General features: G+C 46.6%; 1 protein-coding gene across 1 annotated transcript in view; it reads left to right on the top strand.

The window, feature by feature from the left end:
* LOC310763263 (uncharacterized protein) overlaps window positions 1-18741 on the top strand; it is a gene marked incomplete at its 3' end in the record, with an annotated part of 435273 nt that overhangs the window by 392892 nt on the left and 23640 nt on the right. The window contains exons 5-6 of the mRNA XM_083615146.1: window positions 4810-4927; window positions 10850-10891. Of these exons, the coding sequence (XP_083471272.1) occupies window positions 4810-4927; window positions 10850-10891 (160 nt within the window). The remainder of the gene's footprint in view (window positions 1-4809; window positions 4928-10849; window positions 10892-18741) is intronic.

Raw genomic sequence — 18741 nt, 5'->3', positions numbered from 1 at the left:
TCCTGCTCAAACACAGGTCAGTCCAACGAAAAAAGCCCCACCACCACACATGCAATATTAGAATTTAAGACGATTTATGTCCAAATCTTACAAACCTTTCACTTGCAAGAAAACCCCACTGAGAACCAACAGGCTGGTTTCTCAAGGAAATGTCTCGAAGTGCTCACTGATTTGGGGGTAGATGGAGAAAGAAGACCGACCAGATAAATCCTTCAGCTTCACCATCAGGGCTGACAGAGTGGATTAAGTTTTTCCGCTCCCCCTGCTTTTTAACTTTAATGCGCAAAACTATATATATTTTTTTTCAAAAGAAACGGTCTGAAATGTTGCCGTCTATTTGCCCCCGGCCTGTTTAAATAAGAGGAAGAAGGGGCGAAAATGCTAGTTGCGGCTTTCAGAGACACCTGTTGTGGAGAGGTGAAGAGAAAGATCGGCGGCTAAAACGGTGATCCTAAACGCCTTTAGCTGAAATTAACTTTTACTGAAATCAAGGCGCTTCCTTCCACAGGAAACCTTGTGTTTAGGATCTGGTTGTCAAAGAATTTGGTCAGATAAGCTCGTCGAGAGGAAAAGAGACGGGGGGTGGGGGAGCTGGGAGAGGGAAGGGAAATGTCACCAAAGGGAAATAGTATTTTATTCCTTTGGGAACTTGTTGATACGGGCGGGGTCTTCTTTCTTCCCGCCCCGCCGGGGCCAACCAGTTCTCTTGCCCCGTACTGGGCGAGTCTGGCTGGCTTCCTTGCAAAGGGAAGACCTGAGATCCGAAATCAAATAACTATTTGGGATCTATAGGGATTTCTTGCTGATTTGGCTAGGACAGCCGTCGGTGGGAAAATTGTGGGGAAACCCAGCCAGATGGATAAATAATGAATTATTATTATTTCCCATCTTTACAGAAAATTTAGCCCTTTAGGGCGACGGGAATGAGAAACAAGCGGGCACCAGAATCCTATAAATAGAGGCGAGGCAGAGGAGATCAGGGTGCATATTTCAATCTCTTTTTCTGAATTAATTGCCTGAACTGGAGTGGGATCCGAATCTATTAAAAGTACTGGGGGGCGGGGAATCTGCTTTGATCAGCAAATTGCAGATAAAATACTTATCTACAAAGCAGTGGACAGCGCTTAACACTTGAATAGCAAGTTTGTAGATAGACCTCCAATCTTATTCAACAGAAGCACCTGAATTACAACTGAGTCATAGTCAACGGGATATACTGCTGCAGAAACGTGTTTAGAATTGGCCTGTATGGACTGCTGCTGAAGTCAGTCCCACTTCTTTTCAAGGAAAAATCCGATCCTAAATATGTCAGTAGGCAACTTGTAGTACTTTCTTCCTAGTTAAGAAGGCCACAATCCGGCGCGCCTTTACGTGAGACTCAGTGGGGTTGATCTTCTGCGTAAATATGCATAGGACTGATAGGAATAATTAGGCAGAGGCGTTGGCTATAAACGTGTTTACTTGGGAGTTGCAACCATTAAATCCAATGAAGCCTACTTCCAAGTAAGCGTGGTTAGGAACCCAGATATCTGAAATAACTAGAATAATAGAATTGTGGAGTTGGAAAGGGACCCCAAGGGCCATCTAGTCCAACCTCCTAGATCATACATGACAGATGCCCATATTTCTATAGGTGAAATAAGCCAAGAACCTCGGAGCAACTCAGGAGCAATCCTCCCGTCATTTATCCAGAGTGCCCTTGAAATGTCTGGTGAAGTTTTTGTATGGGGTGTCCCAGTGCAAGGCTGCAACTCTGAACACACTTATTAGGCAGTAAATCCCCACCAAACTCGATAAATACGCTCAAAATGTACATATCTCTCACATGCAAGTGCACAGATTTAAGTAACCTGTGAACAGCCAGACTTATGTGTGGCCCAAGCCGTCAAAGGGTAAAAAGTATAGCAAAGGGGCGGATCTTTCCTGTGCCATTTTGGGTGTGTGTGTGCTAATAGATGCGCCATAGCTGTGCGAAACTTTTATGTGCTCCTAAAGCCCCCGGCGTTTTTCGTGACCCGTGAATCCTCCTAGACCTAAGTGTCGGCTGCCTAAGAACTGGCCGGGATGATGCTCCAAGGAAAAGCGAAGCGAAGCGGCCAGAGAGAGAGAGAAAGAGGAGGGAGGGGAGTTCTCAGGGCATTGAAATCTGGGGAGACTGAGTCGTCTTTGCCCAGAATAGTAAGTAAGGCAAGTTCACACGACGATCGAGTAACCGAGAGAACAAGAGGCCCATTTTAATCAGGTGGTTATCTCTCTCCGAGGTGGAGATCAGAGCTCCGTCCCTCCTGGCCCTGCCATTGTGTCCCCCCTGCTGGAAATGACAGCTCCTTCAGAAATAAGCAACTTTGTCCCTGGATGGGATTTCACCTCTCTTGCACTACACATGTCCCCATTGTCATTTTACAGCTCTGGCGAATCCTCTAAATTATAGAAGGGTCTAAGCTCGGCCTCATTAAATCCCTCTTTTTCTTTTTTGTGGGGGAGGGAGGGGGGAAGAGGCTCAAGGTTGGCAGAGTATATTACTGTAAGCCGAGGGAGAGACTTGAATCTTATCCAGATGGGGACTGAAGGAGCTGTGGTACTTAAGAGCACTCTTCCGCGCGCCCGTGGACGTGCGTGCACACAACCCCCAGTCGCCTGATTAGTTTTCCTATATGTTATACAGTATATACATATATAATGCGCGCATGCGCGCGCACACACACACACTCACACTCTTCTGGACAGTTCTAATCTGATAAACGCGCAACAGTTTCCCTCTGTCAGAATCAAAGGATCAACTGCAACGCAATTTCTTCATTCTTTCCCTTCAGGTTCCTATTGTTCAGGCAACACTCAAATAAAGATATGATCAAATGAAGCTGCAGTTCCACCAAAGGGAAGCTGCCCTTTCATCTGACAGAGTTTCCTAATTTGAAGTTAAAAAGGGAAGTGCAGCCATGTATCCTTTGCAAGATTTCTCTTCAGGCACAACGTGCTTGGATCCTTTAAAAAAAATATTAATATGAGGGTATTTCATATTTATTTGGAGCTTTAGCCTCCTCAGCCCATCCATCCAGAAAACACAGCAGGGAAACGCTAAACTGATGAACAATATAAGAGACATTCGGTCCCTTCCCCTCCATGTGAAGCGGGAGACAAAGATTGTACCACCGGTGGCAACTCAGGATAAGTCGACGCCTTGTCTGCAACATCAAGTGAGGGCCAGCACGCGTGAAAGGACCGTCGTAGATCAAACACCACAAATAACTTCAAAACGCAATGGTTGTATTTTTTTCTATTGAGTCAGTCAGTCAGTGATGCGACGCTGGGGCAGAGCTCCTGCGCATGGATGTGTGAAACCTCTCGGGCTCGGCCTTTGGCGAGTCTCCCGCAGAAAGGACGGGAGGAATCACTGATCCAAGGTTCTAATGGAGCTCAGGGCGTCTTTAAGAAGCCAGCCTTAGACAAGTGCATAATAGTTGGACCCCTCAATCAGGTATTTTAGGCCCCGGCGTTTAAACATTTTTAGTGCTATATAGGAGCATTTGACACTTTGTCGGGAAAATACTCAGAGATCCAGCGCAGATGCTGAACTATTGGGGACATACCCTCCCGTGAGCAACCCACCCTCCTTCAGGAGAACGTCGCCTTCTGCTCTATGGAGAGCACTGCAGAAGACCCAGGCAATGAGATTATCCAATAGTTGTAACTCCCGGCATCGGCATTAGCCAATCCAGTCCCGGAAGTCCCTTCCCCGACCAATCAGAAACTCCGCTTTCCTGGCAGCCTTCTTTTCCTAGCCCCGGGTTCACTTCGTTTTTCATAAATTTATCATCGAACACGGGTGCTTTTAAATATTCAGAGAACAACAACAGCCAGGTGCCCGCTGAACGCTGCGCATTAACTATGAATTAACTAAGATCCCTTTCCACAAGCTAACCGGATCACGATTTCAAAGGCAGCAACCTTACACCGAAGCTGAAACATTCCCTTGCTAAGCCCTATACACGAACACGCTATTGCCGGTTTCTTATTCAAAATAAAGTTCAGGAAAAAAGTCACTGCAGGTGACGTTGACAAATCATCCAAGAGTCATTACCTCAAATCCAAGTATTTTCGCATCTCTCCAACAATATTTATTCTGGAAGTTTAAAGTCGGCGGAATTTATTCCGAAGTATGTTGATTGGGCGCTGCACATTTACTCTCTTGAAGGCCCACTGATTTCTATCTAAGGCTTCGGTTTAATTCAATAGTAGGTCAAGCGGTCAGCTTATCTCCTAAATCTTGGGACCGGGCGCAGGGCTAAAACCAATGCGAACTACACCTCCAAATGCTTTAAAGAATTTCTCCACTACTTCGCAGGGTTTTTATACCTTTAACTGCTGCGTGACAGGGATAAATCCAACAGACTTCCCCACTACTGTAGCTCTAGTGTTGTTAATAAAAATCAAGCCATAGAATCGCTGCTCTTTTGCAAATGGTGGTCATATATTCCCCCCTGGACTGATGCGCAAGGGTGGGGAGTTGCAATCTTATTTTAACACGCCGACATGAGGTCCTTTTCACATACTGGAAGCTCCGTCTATATTGGATCATTGGTTCCAGGATCCAGGTGTGGCCCACGGACTGCTCCTTTGATCCTTAGCAATCTTCTCTGACTTCATTCTTGTATTGGTGTTAGAATCAAAGCCTTACTTGGAAGTAAGTTCCATCAGAATCACTTCCGAAAACATGCATTTGCCATTGCGAGAGGAGCGGGAGGGGGAGGATCAGTTTTTCTTTTAAGTGGTGGTCTCACAATACTCCCCGTTGAACTTTCTGTCCAGGTTGCCAAACCATTTGGAGATGCAAGGAGCTCTTCAGCCTTCGGCATGGAATTGGATCGAGACGTATTGGAGATGGCCTGGAGAACAGTGGGGCAGGATGACAACAGCAAACTTGGCGGTAAGGGATCAGCTCTCCCCCCCCCCCCAAATCGTGGAGCTGAAAATGTGCGCCCGAGGGAGAGGAATCTGAACAAAAATGCCAAATCGGAGCCCTTCAGACTCCTGGGTCGCTGTCGCCACCCACCCACCCACTCCTCTGGCCCCCGCCCGTCTCTTCCCTCGCATCGTCTTAGTAGCCCAGGCTGCCCATCCCCAAACCTGAAGGTGCCAAATCACGTTACTGCTGGCGTCGGAAGCCCCTTTCGGATCCGTGACAGCTGAGCTCTCCTTATCGATTATGTGACAGTGCGCTTCATTGGCACAGCCCCAGAAGCTCCCGTTTGGACAAGGAGAAGCGACTCCACTTCCTGTAGGCCCTGGAACCTGATCGATCAGATTTTAATGCGGAGAGACACTCCCGAGCCGGTCGCCGAACGGGTCCAGGCAGCGTCTGCTTCCCGCCTGACCTGGCCAGACAACCGCCTTGAAGCAAGAGGTCAAGGCGAGCAGGCGCCCGGAAAGACAAAAACCGTCTCGACTAAGCGCTGCCCAGGGGGTGTGGGTGGGGAGGCAGTAGGAGCAATCGGGACCCCATAGGTGTGAAGGGGAATATTCTCTGTGGCTTGAGTGTACCCGGGCACCACCCATAATACGCGTCCCCGAGGGCTGAAGATGGTTGCGCAGGCCTCAGTTGCCTACAAGGTGGCATTGGCCATATTTTGAGAGCAGGCTGGCGCTGGCGGCTCCATTCGATAAGGCTGATGCGGAAATAGATCTCATCTCCTAGCATCTAATCCAGGCATAGGCAAACTCGGCCCTCCAGATGTTTTGGGACTACAACTCCCATCATCCTTAGCAGGAACAGTGGGGATGATGGGAATTGTAGTCCCAAAACATCTGGAGGGCCGAGTTTGCCTATGCCTGATCTAATCGCACCCCAGCAATTGGTTTCCAGTAACGTTCCGAAGAGCAGCGCATCTGAGTAGAAAGGCTGCTTTTCTGGAACTTGCCTTTTCCAAGCCTGATATGTTTCTAAGGTTTGTATGAGGCCTGTTCCCCCATCACACTGAACACAGATGCAAGTGGTCTGTAGACACGTACAAGTGTTTGTGTGAAAGAACGTTCATTTGTTGATCTGTACAGTCCCGCTCTTTTGTCCACAGGTACACAGACTGTGCACTCTTGAACGTTACGTGTGAATCGCTGTACACGTGTGGAGCTCAGCTCAATGACTTATATCCGGTTGATACATTCGCTGAAGGGAACCTGTGGGCATCCCTGTGCGTAGGTGTGCTTCTGCCTGTCCCTTTCCATAGGATGGGCAGACAGAGGGACCAAGCACTCGCAATGGCTCTCTCCTTCTTGCTCTACAGTACTGTATCTTGCTTCTCAAGGCCTTCCTGGCGAGACCGCGGACAAGATGGACCGAGCAAGATTGCAGCTAGATAATGGGACAAATATGATTGAGGAAATGGGGCACACACCTGCACGCACTTTTAAAAAGGGTGTTGCGAGCGAGTTAGGAAAAGCAAGCGAAGCCCTATATGTCCTTGGCGTGGGGACTCACAATCCACTGACTAGGGCCAAGCAAAGTCGAAGCGAGTTGTTTCAGGACTGCAGGACATTCCCAGTTGGTGTTAAACAAGGAATTGCCCCGGCAAAGCGAAAAGCTTAGATGGCCAGCCGCTTTTGCAGTAGAATCCTGAACAATACACCTTATTGCAAGCCAGAGCTCCTTCAGGTGTATTTAAGACCTCGGCTTTAAGATGCTAACGTGCCCGGCCTACGTTTGCTGAGCTGGTTGGGTTCCAGTCTCGTGGGGTTTGTTCCCGAGTAAATATAGGGAAGATTCGTGTATAGGATTGTGGCGTCATTTTTGTCTAACGCCCTATTCGTATGTGTGTGAGAGAGGAAGGGAGAGAGAGCAAACGGAATACACAGACAAACGCGTTGATTTGGAAGTAAGTCCCGCTACATTCTGTGTCGCTTATTCCCGGGTTCAGGGGCACAAGGCTGCAGCCTGAAGCATCCATATACACGCGCTTATTAATTCCAAAGAAGTTTCGTTGACTCAATAAGATCTGCTTCTAATGCAGTAGCATTTAGGAAAGGGCGTAAAGGACGTGCAAAACTGCCTTTCCTATCCTTCTGGATAAACACGGCGTGTGGCATTAGCGATGTTATACGACACGTGTGTTCGCATACCAATTGTTTGGGCACTTGCACGTTTTACGTTTCATCCGTGTTCCACTCACGTCGCGGAATTGCGAAATATGCGTCTTAACTCTTTAGTAAGACGCTTTAGGAGGGATCGCGCCCTTCGGGACAGAGAATGGGTGACACTTGGATCCTAAATCCTATACAGTGGTACCTCGGGTTAAGTACTTAATTCGTTCCGGAGGTCAGTTCTTAACCTGAAACGGTTCTTAACCTGAAGCACCACTTTTGCTAATGGGGCCTCCTGCTGCCGCCGCGCCGCCGGAGCACGATTTCTCTTCTCATCCTGAAGCAAAGTTCTTAACCCGAGGTACTATTTCTGGGTTAGCATAGTCTGTAACCTGAAGCGCATGTAACCCGAGGTACCACTGTACTTTTAAAAGCAATTCAGTTGTTTCAGTGAAACTTACTTCCAAGTAATGGACATGGGGTGGGTGTCTATTGTTAATTCCGCTCAGAGTAAACCCATGACTAACTTAAACCCATTAATTTCAGGGAGGTCTTCTCCGAGCATGACTTTTAGGGTTGCTTCTGTGGCCTGGCATCCTTACCCATCAGCCAGTCCCTGAGCTCAGCTGCGGCTTCCTCGGCCCCCTCCAGCTTGGGAGAGAAGCGCCCGGAGTCTGTTTTGCAGCGCCAACTCCCTGGGGCCGGAAGGGAGAGCCTCTCCACCTCTCTCCTCCCTCCAACACGTGTCCCCAATGATATTATACCTCTGCGCAGATTTTCACTGTAAGCCCATCTTGGTTGAAAAGCCGGGGGCTGGAATGAAACAAATAAGCAAAGTAAACCAAGCTGAGAGTCGACTCCTAACCCTAAACACAACGGCGTGGGGACTTTTCCGCTGCGCCTTTGCGCACAACTGACCCGATGACTTTTGGTTTAAAAACGTATTTCCGCACTTCCGCGCTCTGCTACAAGGTGACCAGCATTAGGATGTTACGAATCACCTGCTTGTTAGTCAACAAGAAATTGGAGGGAGGGGAGGGGAGTGACCCACCCCAATTAAAAAGCGATTCGTTACCCAAAGGAAGCCCGCAGCCAACCCCTCTCCGTTTCCCCCCACGCTGAAGGCAGAGCCCCGACATTTTAAAAATGATTTTAATTAAGGTTGATGAGAAGACCAGATCTGCCTATGAGGTGAGGCCATTAATCCGGCTTCTGGAGCCGGGGGCTCCCCCGCAGAAGGTCTCCAAGTGGGGGGCGCCCCCCTGCCCGCCCGCCGCCTTCTCCTTCTCCCTTCCAGCAGAGGTTTCATTACTTGCCGTTAGTGCCTGAAAACAATGAAGGATGTCGAACTGGGCTTTTATTGATTATTTGTCACCCTGTATTTGTCAGTTTCAATCACTTTTCCCCCCTGAAGTTTTACTTACGGGCACTTGAGTTTTCGGATTAGCGGAGCTCTGAGGATTCAAGGGAGGGGGTTGCAATTATCCGCTGGCCTGCTTCCCCCTCCCGAGAGAACAGGAGAGTGGTGAGAAACAAGGGGAGGGGAATCGAGATAGGCGCAGGCATTAATGTACAGAAGCACTCATCGGTCCTCACTCAAAAGCGGAGGATTGCGGAGCCCAAAGGAGTTTGACCCTGCCTGGAAAATATAATACCCAAGCGCGACCAAGAGGCGTTTGCTACTTTGCCCTGCGACTGGTCAGTTTATTCTCTGTAGCCCTACAGGGCATTGCTCAGTATGGTTTTCTCTCAGGGCCTGTTCGGCTCTAGTGTCTCCGTTTTCAGTTGCCTGTATCTCTTTCGCTTTCAAAAGTGGGAGACTTTGGAACTGGGAGGTTAACTGGCCCCATGAAAACTGAAACGCTTGAAGCCCCCTTACCCCGTGCAGGGGTGCCAATTTGAATTAAATATTGGGGAGGCCCAGGTAAGACCCACCCTGCAGAATCCATCACAAGATGCTACACATGCACACCATTCAAATGGAAATGGCTTTCAGCTTGGGGGGGGGGAGGTGACCCTGACCCAATTAAATATTTTTAGGGGGGGTGAAGGGACCTTGGTCCCTAGGAGTTGGCTCCTATGACGCCCACACTTGGCAAATAATATACAGTGCTACCTCGGGTTACAGATGCTTCAGGTTACAGACTCTGCTAACCTAGAAATAGTACCTCGGGTTAAGAACTTTGCTTCAGGATGAGAACAGAAATCACACGGCAGCAGCGCAGCAGCAGCAGCAGGAGGTCCCATTAGCTAAAGTGGTGCTTCAGGTTAAGAACAGTTTCAGGTTAAGAACGGACCTTCGGAACGAATTAAGTACGTAACCAGAGGTACCACTGTACAGACACAGACACACACCAGTGGCGTAGCGTGGGGGGTGCAGGGGGGGCGGGCCGCACCGGGCGCTACATCTGGGGTTAGGGCAAATCCATGGGTTAGGGGGCGCAAATCCACGGGTTAGGGGGCGCAAATCCACGGGTTAGGGGGCGCAAATTACTTGCCTTGCCCCGGGTGCTGACAACCCACGCTACGCCACTGACACACACACACACAAACTTTCCACAGAGCTTATTTTAGAAATGCGTGAACAACTCTATGCATGTCCACTGAGAAGTGAGCCCCACTCAGTGAGTCTTACTCCCAGGTAAAGGTTTGCAGTGTCGGGAAACTGCCTTCATATGAAAAATAAAAATTGTCCTTGGGATGGCTACTATTGCTATCATCAGCATTAGCATAAGTAGTAGTAGTAATAGCAGTAGTATTTCTAGTTCTGCCACATGATAAGAATACCAAGTGTTACTCTCCTGTAGTCCGCAATTGGATCAAATTCAGTTTGTTTCAGTGATTCCTCCTCATCCTTTGGGGGAGGTGGAAGAGAGAGATAATTTCATGCTCTTGAGAAATTTGCCAACAAACCAGTCTCTGACTGTTTTGGAAAGTAAGCCCCTCTATTCATTAGAACATTTCCCCAGGTAAATGTGCAGATAGCTGTATACCAGGGATGCGGCGCTCTAGATATTGCTGGACTGCAGTTCTCATCATCCTTCACCATTGGCCATGCCGGCTGGGGCTGATGGGAATTGGAGTTCAGCAACAGCCAGAGGACCATAAGCTCCCCAACCCTGCTACAGTATAAACAAAAGCAAGTCTGCAGCTCTTTCTAAGGACACTGGGTAAAGGTAAAGGGACCTCTGACCATTAGGTCCAGTCGTGGCTGACTGGGGTTGCGGCACTCATCTCGCTTTACTGGCCGAGGGAGCTGGCGTACAGCTTCCATGTCATGTGGCCAGCATGACTAAGCGGCTTCTGGCGAACCAGAGCAGCGCACAGAAATGCCGTTTGCCTTCCCGCCAGAGTGGTACCTATTTATCTACTTGAATTTTGATGTGCTTTCGAACTGCTAGGTGGGCAGGAGCAGGGACCGAGCAATGGGAGCTCACCCCGTCGCAGGGATTCGAACTGCCAACCTTCTGATCAGGAAGTTTAGGCCCTGTGGTTTAACCCACAGCGCCACCCATGTCCCTCTAGGGACACTGGGTAGTAAGGCCTATTAAATACAGCAGGTAGTATTTCCAAGGATTGGGTTGGATTTAAAGTTGGATTCAAAGTGAAAGCATTCTGATTCACAGCGCACGTAGGCCAAATTCTTGAAAGACGTTTTAGTCCCCAAATGGCACTAAATTCTTTTCAAATCTAAATACTTAATCTGAACTAGTTTGAGCTGAGTTGCCAGGAAAGTCATGTATAATCCAGTAAATTTGATTTAATTCTGTTGTAGATGCTGCTGCTCTGTTGGTTGGCATCAGCACAGCTAACTCAGGTCAGTTCCAGTGTTTACACTATGCTGTTAGGCTACCTGAGCCAACATAGTTTTCAGGAAAAAATCATTGAGAGTATATATCATTGTAAAGTTAGCTGGGATGAGATTTCATTGCAATATGATTTTGATCTCAAAGTCCCATAGATTTCCATGGGAGACAGAAGTAAGTTTTATTTTGAAAGCTTTAAGATAATATTTTAGTTTTCTGTTATGTTGCTTTGACTGTATACTCTGTATTTGACTTTCTTCAGATTGTTTTATTTATGTTTTATTGAATTAATATGCTGTAAACCGCTTTGAGATTTTTCTTAAAAATATAAAGTGGTATAGAAATTAAAAATAAATAAATAAATAAAATAAAATGCTTAGGAGTTTTTCCATAGCGACACAGAAGCGCTTGACATTGGTTGGATCATGTTGATTGAGATTTACTTTTAAGTTAACATGGATAGATTTTCAGCTTAATTCCATGCATGTTTCCACTCAAGTATGTCCCATTGAGTACAATGGGTTACTCACACGTAAGGGGATACAGAATTGTGGTTGTAGGTTTTGATATGCAGGGCTTGACTACAAAGCACATGATGCATTGTCCCTGTGAGCAAGAAAAACCCATACACCGGGATATCTGAGGCCTTGAAGAATGGACAGTAAAACTGGGGTTTGCAACCTGTGACCCTAGATGTTGTTAGACTTCAACTTTCATCAGCCCCAGTCAGCACACCCAGTAGTCAGGGGTGATGGGATTTGTCCAGCAACATATGAATATCCCCAGGTTCCCCAACCCAGCAATATAGAATCAATGAACGAAAGCCAAAACAGAGCAAGCAAAATGGCTTGAAGCTGAGAACAATTATATGGAAATAATATTTCCCCTGCATCTTTTGGACATCACTAGTTTGAAGACTGCAGAGTGCAGAGGATCAAAAGTGGCAGTGCATTTTACTTAGAGGGACAGTGAGATGGGTGCAAAAATTACCTGTCACATGCTACCTTATTCCCCCCCGCCGCCCACCCCATTTCCCCCCTATTTAGTATCATCAGTGAACCAGGAAGCAATGTTTTATCATAATGCTTCTCCTTCGATACCTTATTATGACATCAACAATTACAAATAGCAGCTGCAGCAACTTCCTTTATCAGATGTATGAAGTGGGTGAGTAGAGTCTTTTAAATAAAAGTTACTGTGCGGGTGATACAGTTGCCCCACATAGCACCACATTCCTAAGTGTTCCCATGAGATGTGTGTCCGCCTTAGAATCTTGATATATAAGTCACAAACACGAACCATAACAGCACTTGCTCTGAAGATGCCCCTGAAGTTAATGAGAACACTCCAGAATAGCTTGTTGCACCCAGGGGCGTATTTACTGTGAAACTAATTTGTTGTTGTTTAGTCGTTTACTCGTGTCCGACTCTTCGTGACTCCATGAACCAAAGCATGCCAGGCACTCCTGTCTTCCACTGCCTCCCACAGTTTGGTCAAGCTCATGCTGGTAGCTTCGAGAACACTGCCCAACCACCTCGTCCTCTGTCGTCCCCTTCTCCTTGTGCCCTCCATCTTTCCCAACATCAGGCTCTTTTCCAGGGAATCTTCTCTTCTCATGAGGTGGCCAAAGCTTGCTTATTTATTTATTTATTGAATTTATATACCTGCAAGTATCAGGGAGGCTCACAGCTTAAACTTCAGGACCCCTAATACCAGAGGGGCTCCATAAGTAACTTTATGCCACATTTCTTTTTTTTTAAAAAAGCTTTAAATAGTGCATTATGCATATATATATAATATTTCCCTCATTTTCCCTCATTCCGCTCCTCATAACTCGAAAACCATAAGGCATAGGAATTTTTTATTCACACCAGTGACTTTGACATGTGGGATAATCTAGGACAACATTTTAAATCAAAATCTTGAGATGCAGTAGTTAAATTTCTTTTTAAAATGGTGGTGATCTGTCATGCCCGGACACAGAGATCCAGTGCTGAGGGCCTTCTGGCGGTTCCCTCACTGCGAGAAGCCAAGCTACAGGGAACCAGGCAGAGGGCCTTCTCAGTAATGGTGCCCTCTCTGTGGAATGCCCTCCCATCAGATGTCAAAGAGATAAACAACTACCTGACATTTAGAAGACATCTGAAGGCAGCCCTCTTTAGGGAAGTTTTTAATGACTGATGTTTTAATGTATTTTTAATCTTTGTTGGAAGCCGCCCAGAGTGGCTGGGGAAACCCAGCCAGATGAGTGGGGTATAAATAATAAATAATATTATTATCATGGAACAACCCCATTGAAGAAGATAACAGTGGTTACCCAGAACTTGTTGTTGGTTGTGAAGGGGCCTGCATAACAGTTTAGGGCCCCCAAAATGTGCGTCCACCACTGGTTGCAGCTTCATGAAGTACAAAGTACTTCCCCCTTCCCCACAACCAATGCCCCTCTTTCTATCTCCCCTTCTCCAAAGATTGCTTCCGTTTTTCTCTTGATGTTGTGCCTGAGATGATGCTAGCATCTTGTGTGGACACGAAAGGCAAGCTTGTATAATAGCCCCGGGAGTTGGCAGGCAGCCTATCTTGTACAGTAGTACTCCATTTGATGTACGGTATTTCATGGCACAGTAAGCTAAGAGACAAGTGAACACCAAGAGGCCTGTAATATGGGCTTTAATTACAGCTGAGAGGGTTCTCCAGGCTGATTAGCAAGAGGAGGGTGAAAAAATCAATTGCAGGCATCCCTGTCACAATGTGCTAATAAAAATTAAAAAGCACACCGTTTATGAGGGCAAACATATTATTGTTGTTTTTAATCACTGGGAGGGTATTGAGGTTAAAAATACTATACCATACAAATAACTCCATGCAATTACAGGGACAAGCTGCCACTTTCTTCCAAGAGACTGTGTATTAGACCAGGCTTTGCCAACCTGCTGGCAGTGGCTGATGGGAGGGCACCAGGTTGGTGAAGCCTGTATTAGCTAAAAAAAATTCAAGATCCTTCATGTTCACGCTCACTCACTTCACACACATATATCACAACCGCTGGCAGAATAACCCATGCACGCCAGATCACAATGGGGCAATTCATGACATCATAGTGCTTACACACACTTCAGCAGATGGGATGTTGACTCACAGATCCCTGTGAATCCTTTTACTTGTGTCCACATCAGGACACGGCGGAAATATTCTGAAAAAATCTTTAGTAAATGTGGTATAGATGATTCTTGACTCCTGCACTGTAGTTGCTAATCTCACTATTTAAAAAAACACATCCTGTTTGGTCCTCAACCCTGTTCCCCACCTGCACCTTGCCTAGGGATTAATGGCAATGCAAATAAAACCTGACTCATTCTTTCTCAGGAAAGTCCAGAATTGGGATGGAGTGCTGGAATCTGAGCAATATTCAAGTGAATTCCTGATCTTGCTTTCCCCCCCCCCCCCTCTGTTCTGTTTAATTGGTTTTTGAACACTTGGAATATTAAGATCTGAGATTTTTTTTATTTTTGTGTCTCTGTGTAGCAGAAGTTAAGAACCTGTGTGGTTGCAGTAAGGTAAAGGTAAAGGGACCCCTGACCATTAGGTCCAGTCGTGGCCGACTCTGGGGTTGCGGCGCTCATCTCGCTTTATTGGCCGAGGGAGCCGGCGTACAGCTTCTGTGTCATGTGGCCAGCATGACTAAGCCGCTTCTGGCGAACCAGAGCAGCACACGGAAATGCCGTTTACCTTCCCGCCGGAGCGGTACCTACTTGCACTTTGACGGGCTTTCAAACTGCTAGGTTGGCAGGAGGTGGTTGCAGTAGTTAGTGAAAATTATGCATGGCCTGGAGAAAAGGCTTAAAGAGTAGTTTTCCTGCCTCTCTCATAGTATTAGAACAATGAAGCTGAAAGTTGGAAGGTTCAGGATTGACAAATGGGAGTATTTAATCACACATCTCACAGGTGAATTATGGAATTTGGATTAGGATATAAGTGGCTACTAGCCAGTCAGAGGCAGTAATATTTATGAATACCAGTTGCAGGAAACCAGAGGAGGAAAGAGTTCTATTGGGATGCCATAACACTATGCATTTGAGTACTCAGCTGTTCCTTCCCCCTTTGGAACTTCTGGTCTACTGCACAACCACTGATTTGGGGTCAGTAGGGAAAAGTTGGCCAAGTTTGGGCAAAGGAGATTCACCGCCTGATCAGTGCTTGGATTAATGTGTGTGCGAAAATGGGCAGTCCTTAAGAAAGCCCACAAACTCCACCCCCAGAAGCTATGAAAAACAGTAGCTATGGGGACACCACAAAGATGATTTGTGGACTCCTGGAACTTAAGCACTCCACCATACTCATTCCTGCTGCTTCTCTTGATGTGGTCTTCAGTCTTCATCCAACAGGGAACAGAGGGGGTGGCTGCAGAAATATATCCTTGCTGATTCTGGTTGATCAGTGTAGATCCTTGCAAATTTTGGCTTGTTTCGGCATATGTTTGGTTTTTCAGGTCACATTCACCCTCTGCTTCATCCCACTCATCAGCACCTGAGGAAAGAGAGAGTTTTGAATTGAGTTTTGGAGTATTGTCTTCTATTTACTGGATGGTGCTAGAAATGATTCTCATTTATGTATGCCCACAAACATATTTGGATCAAAAGGGTCATCTATACAACATGCTTGGAGGTGGTCTATTTCCACTTCTGAAGTACAAAATGTATTATAATGTGAGGTAGGCATTGCTCATGCTAGAGGTGTGCAGGTCAGGATATAATGACTTGCCTAAAACCATCCAGTATGAATGCTTGTTTTTTTATATTATTAATCCATTGAGTATGTCTGCTTTTATTTAGAATCCTGCAGGGGTCTTATGCCTCAGAAGCATGGTAGTGGATTCAGGGATACAATGAACAGGCAGGATGTGGACAATGCAAGCAAGGTTTTGCACAAACTTCTTTTGTTCACTTTCTTACCTGGGGAAAAATGAGTATGTTTGCAGGGTTGATGGCAGGATGGTAAACATTTAGCAGGTGGCAAAAGGAACAGACAAAGGAGAAAATGAGCAGGAGACAGGACTAGGTTTGGCCAGTGTGGGAGCAGATATTGTGAGAATACACCTGAGCAAAATGGAAATAAATGATTTGTTGGGCACCCTTGTGAATGCCTTTTGCAAAATGTTTCTCCATAGATAGCCATGAAGGGAGATATTTATTTCCATGGAGGAAATAAAAGCTGGTGGCCCAGACTGTAACAAAAGGAAGGCAGGTTAGGACACCTTCCCCCCACAAAACAAAGCGGGTTGTGGGGCATGTCCCTTCTGAGCCACCAGCTTGTGAATCTTCCCCTCTCCTAAGTAACATCAGCACATGCATACTGAGCTGCAAAGGTAAAGGGACCCCTGACCATTAGGTCCAGTTGTGGCCGACTCTGGGGTTGCGGCACTCATCTCGTTTTATTGGCCGAGGGAGCTGGCGTACAGCTTCCATGTCATGTGGCCAGCATGACTAAGCCACTTCTGGCGAAGCAGAGCAGCGCACGGAAACGCCGTTTACCTTCCTGCCAGAGCGGTACCTATTTATCTACTTGCACTTTGACGTGCTTTCGAACTGCTAGGTTGGCAGGAGCAGGGACCAAGCAACAGGAGCTCACCCCGTTGCCGGGATTTGAACCGCTGACCTTCTGATCGGCAAGTCCTAGGCTCTGTGGTTTAACCCACAGCGCCAGCGCCACCAGGCAGCAAATGGTGGAATCAATGGAGGTAGGTCTGTGATAGCCTTGGCTTACTCCCATCCCAAGCATAGGTTGAAATTAGATATGGAAGTGAAGAGAGTGTTCTGATGGTACAGTTTATCACTGTCACAGTGCTGTAGACATAAGAAAATGTGTACTTCTCCAACCTCCCTCTGCTACACAACTATTAATGATACAGAAGTCCAGTCTTCTTTTCTGGCCTCATTATACCTCTGCATCCTACCAGCATCCAGCGGATCTCCTTCCCATGAAGTGTGTGACTCAGGAGCTGCAGGCTTTCTTGATGAAATCCTACCACTTCAGGCTTTTCTGCTTTCAAACTAGACTGAGATTTCATTTCCGGTCTGAGGAGCTCACAGCTCTACCAGCCGCAAGGCCTTTTTTTTTGTAATGTCGCCAAGGGGGTGCTTGGCTATGGGCAGAACAGTCAGCATTTTACCATGTCACCCGGGAATGAGTTGGCACCATGGTTCTCATGTGAATCACCAACCCACAGCATGAGTTCATCAGCAACCAGGAAGGGCACGCTCTCGGATGGACAGAGCTGTTCCACAAGAATGTGACAGAAAATGTCAAAAGAAAAGCTTCACTGTCCCAACTGATCACTCAATGAACCCAGTGAGCTGCTACATTCAGTGTTCACTATAACACATCCACCCCTCTCTGAATGACATAGTTCTGTTGCAGAGGCCTGAGATTTGGAGCCAGTTTCTGTGCAAGGCAGAAGAAACTGCCTTATAATATCAGGCTAATGGTCCATCTAAGCCAGCATTGTCCACCCTGGCTGGCAGAATTCATAGAAAGGTTGCAGGTGTGGTGTGTTTGGCACTGATAAACAGAAGACTTGAGGTTGGAGGGGTTCGGGGAAGATCTTTTTCCCCCAGTCTCCAATTGCAGCTGCCTGTATGTACTTCTGTTTTCAAAGAGAAAGCTGAATGTTGAGAATGTGGACTGGGTGTATCTATTCACATTTCAAATCACGAAGTGATTGCTTCAGCTTGCACCAACCTTACAAAAGTGCCCATATGCCATGCATCTGATGAAATGGACTCTAGCTAACAAAAGCTTGCATTGCGATAAATTTGTTAGTCTTCTTAAAAGTTATTTTTTATTGCAAATTTATTCACCTTCAAGTTGTCTCCTTAACATTTTTGCTGCAGCATAACTATCTACCGGGAACCTGATCCAGGCAAATCAATCTTCTGCTGGACACAATCCAGCCTTGGATGCTTTGCAGAGGCATGGGATGCGTGTCTTGGATTGTGAGCTGAGTTGCGAGCATTCTGAATTCTGGATCATGGCCATTTGCTATGCGCACTGATTGGCCCAAAGTAATGGGCCTCCATGGGGACGCCAGTGGCGCTGTGGGTTAAAGCACAGAGCCTAGGGCTTGCCCATCAGAAGGTCGGCGGTTTGAATCCCCGTGACGGGTTAAGCTCCCGTTGCTCGGTCCCTGCTCCTGCCAACCTAGCAGTTCGAAAGCACGTCAAAGTGCAAGTAGATAAATAGGTACCTCTCCGGCGGGAAGGTAAACGGCGTTTCCGTGCGCTGCTCTGGTTCACCAGAAGTGGCTTAGTTATGCTGGCCACATGACCTGGAAGCTGGACATCGGCTCCCTAGGCCAATAAAGCAAGATGAGCACCGCAACCCCAGAGTCGGCCACGACTGGACCTAATGGTCTAGGGTCCCTTTACCTTTACCTTTTAATGGGCCTCCATGGTCCGTCCCAACTCTAAAATTCTATGAATCTTTGCTTGAATCTAAAGTTCAGTTAGCTTACTGCAGTGTGGATTGGTCTGGCGCAAAGAGCAAAAGGACTCATTTTGAACGCACTCTTGCACATTGGAAGCTAAAGCCTCAACATTCAGATTATTCTTAACAATTTTGCTTAGAGATTTGTTGTCTTCTTATAACAATATATCTCTACAGCTATTGTTTTGCAGAATATTCTTCTTATTGCCTCCTGTACCCATACTTTTTTGGTTTCTTCCCATTTCCATTAGCCTCTTGAAACTTGTTTTCTTGATTAAATATAATTAGCTCATTGATTCATTTTTATGTATTTGATATTCTGCTGTACTCCATTATTCCCATTGTTCACTCTTTTACCAAACCATTATTTGATATGTTATAT

Source organism: Podarcis filfolensis (genome assembly GCF_964270895.1).
Source record: "Podarcis filfolensis genome assembly, chromosome: 5".
In the NCBI taxonomy this organism is placed as follows: Eukaryota; Metazoa; Chordata; class Lepidosauria; order Squamata; family Lacertidae; genus Podarcis; species Podarcis filfolensis.
The sequence above is the reverse complement of the archived record's forward strand: the minus strand, read 5'-3'. Positions and strand labels throughout refer to the sequence as shown.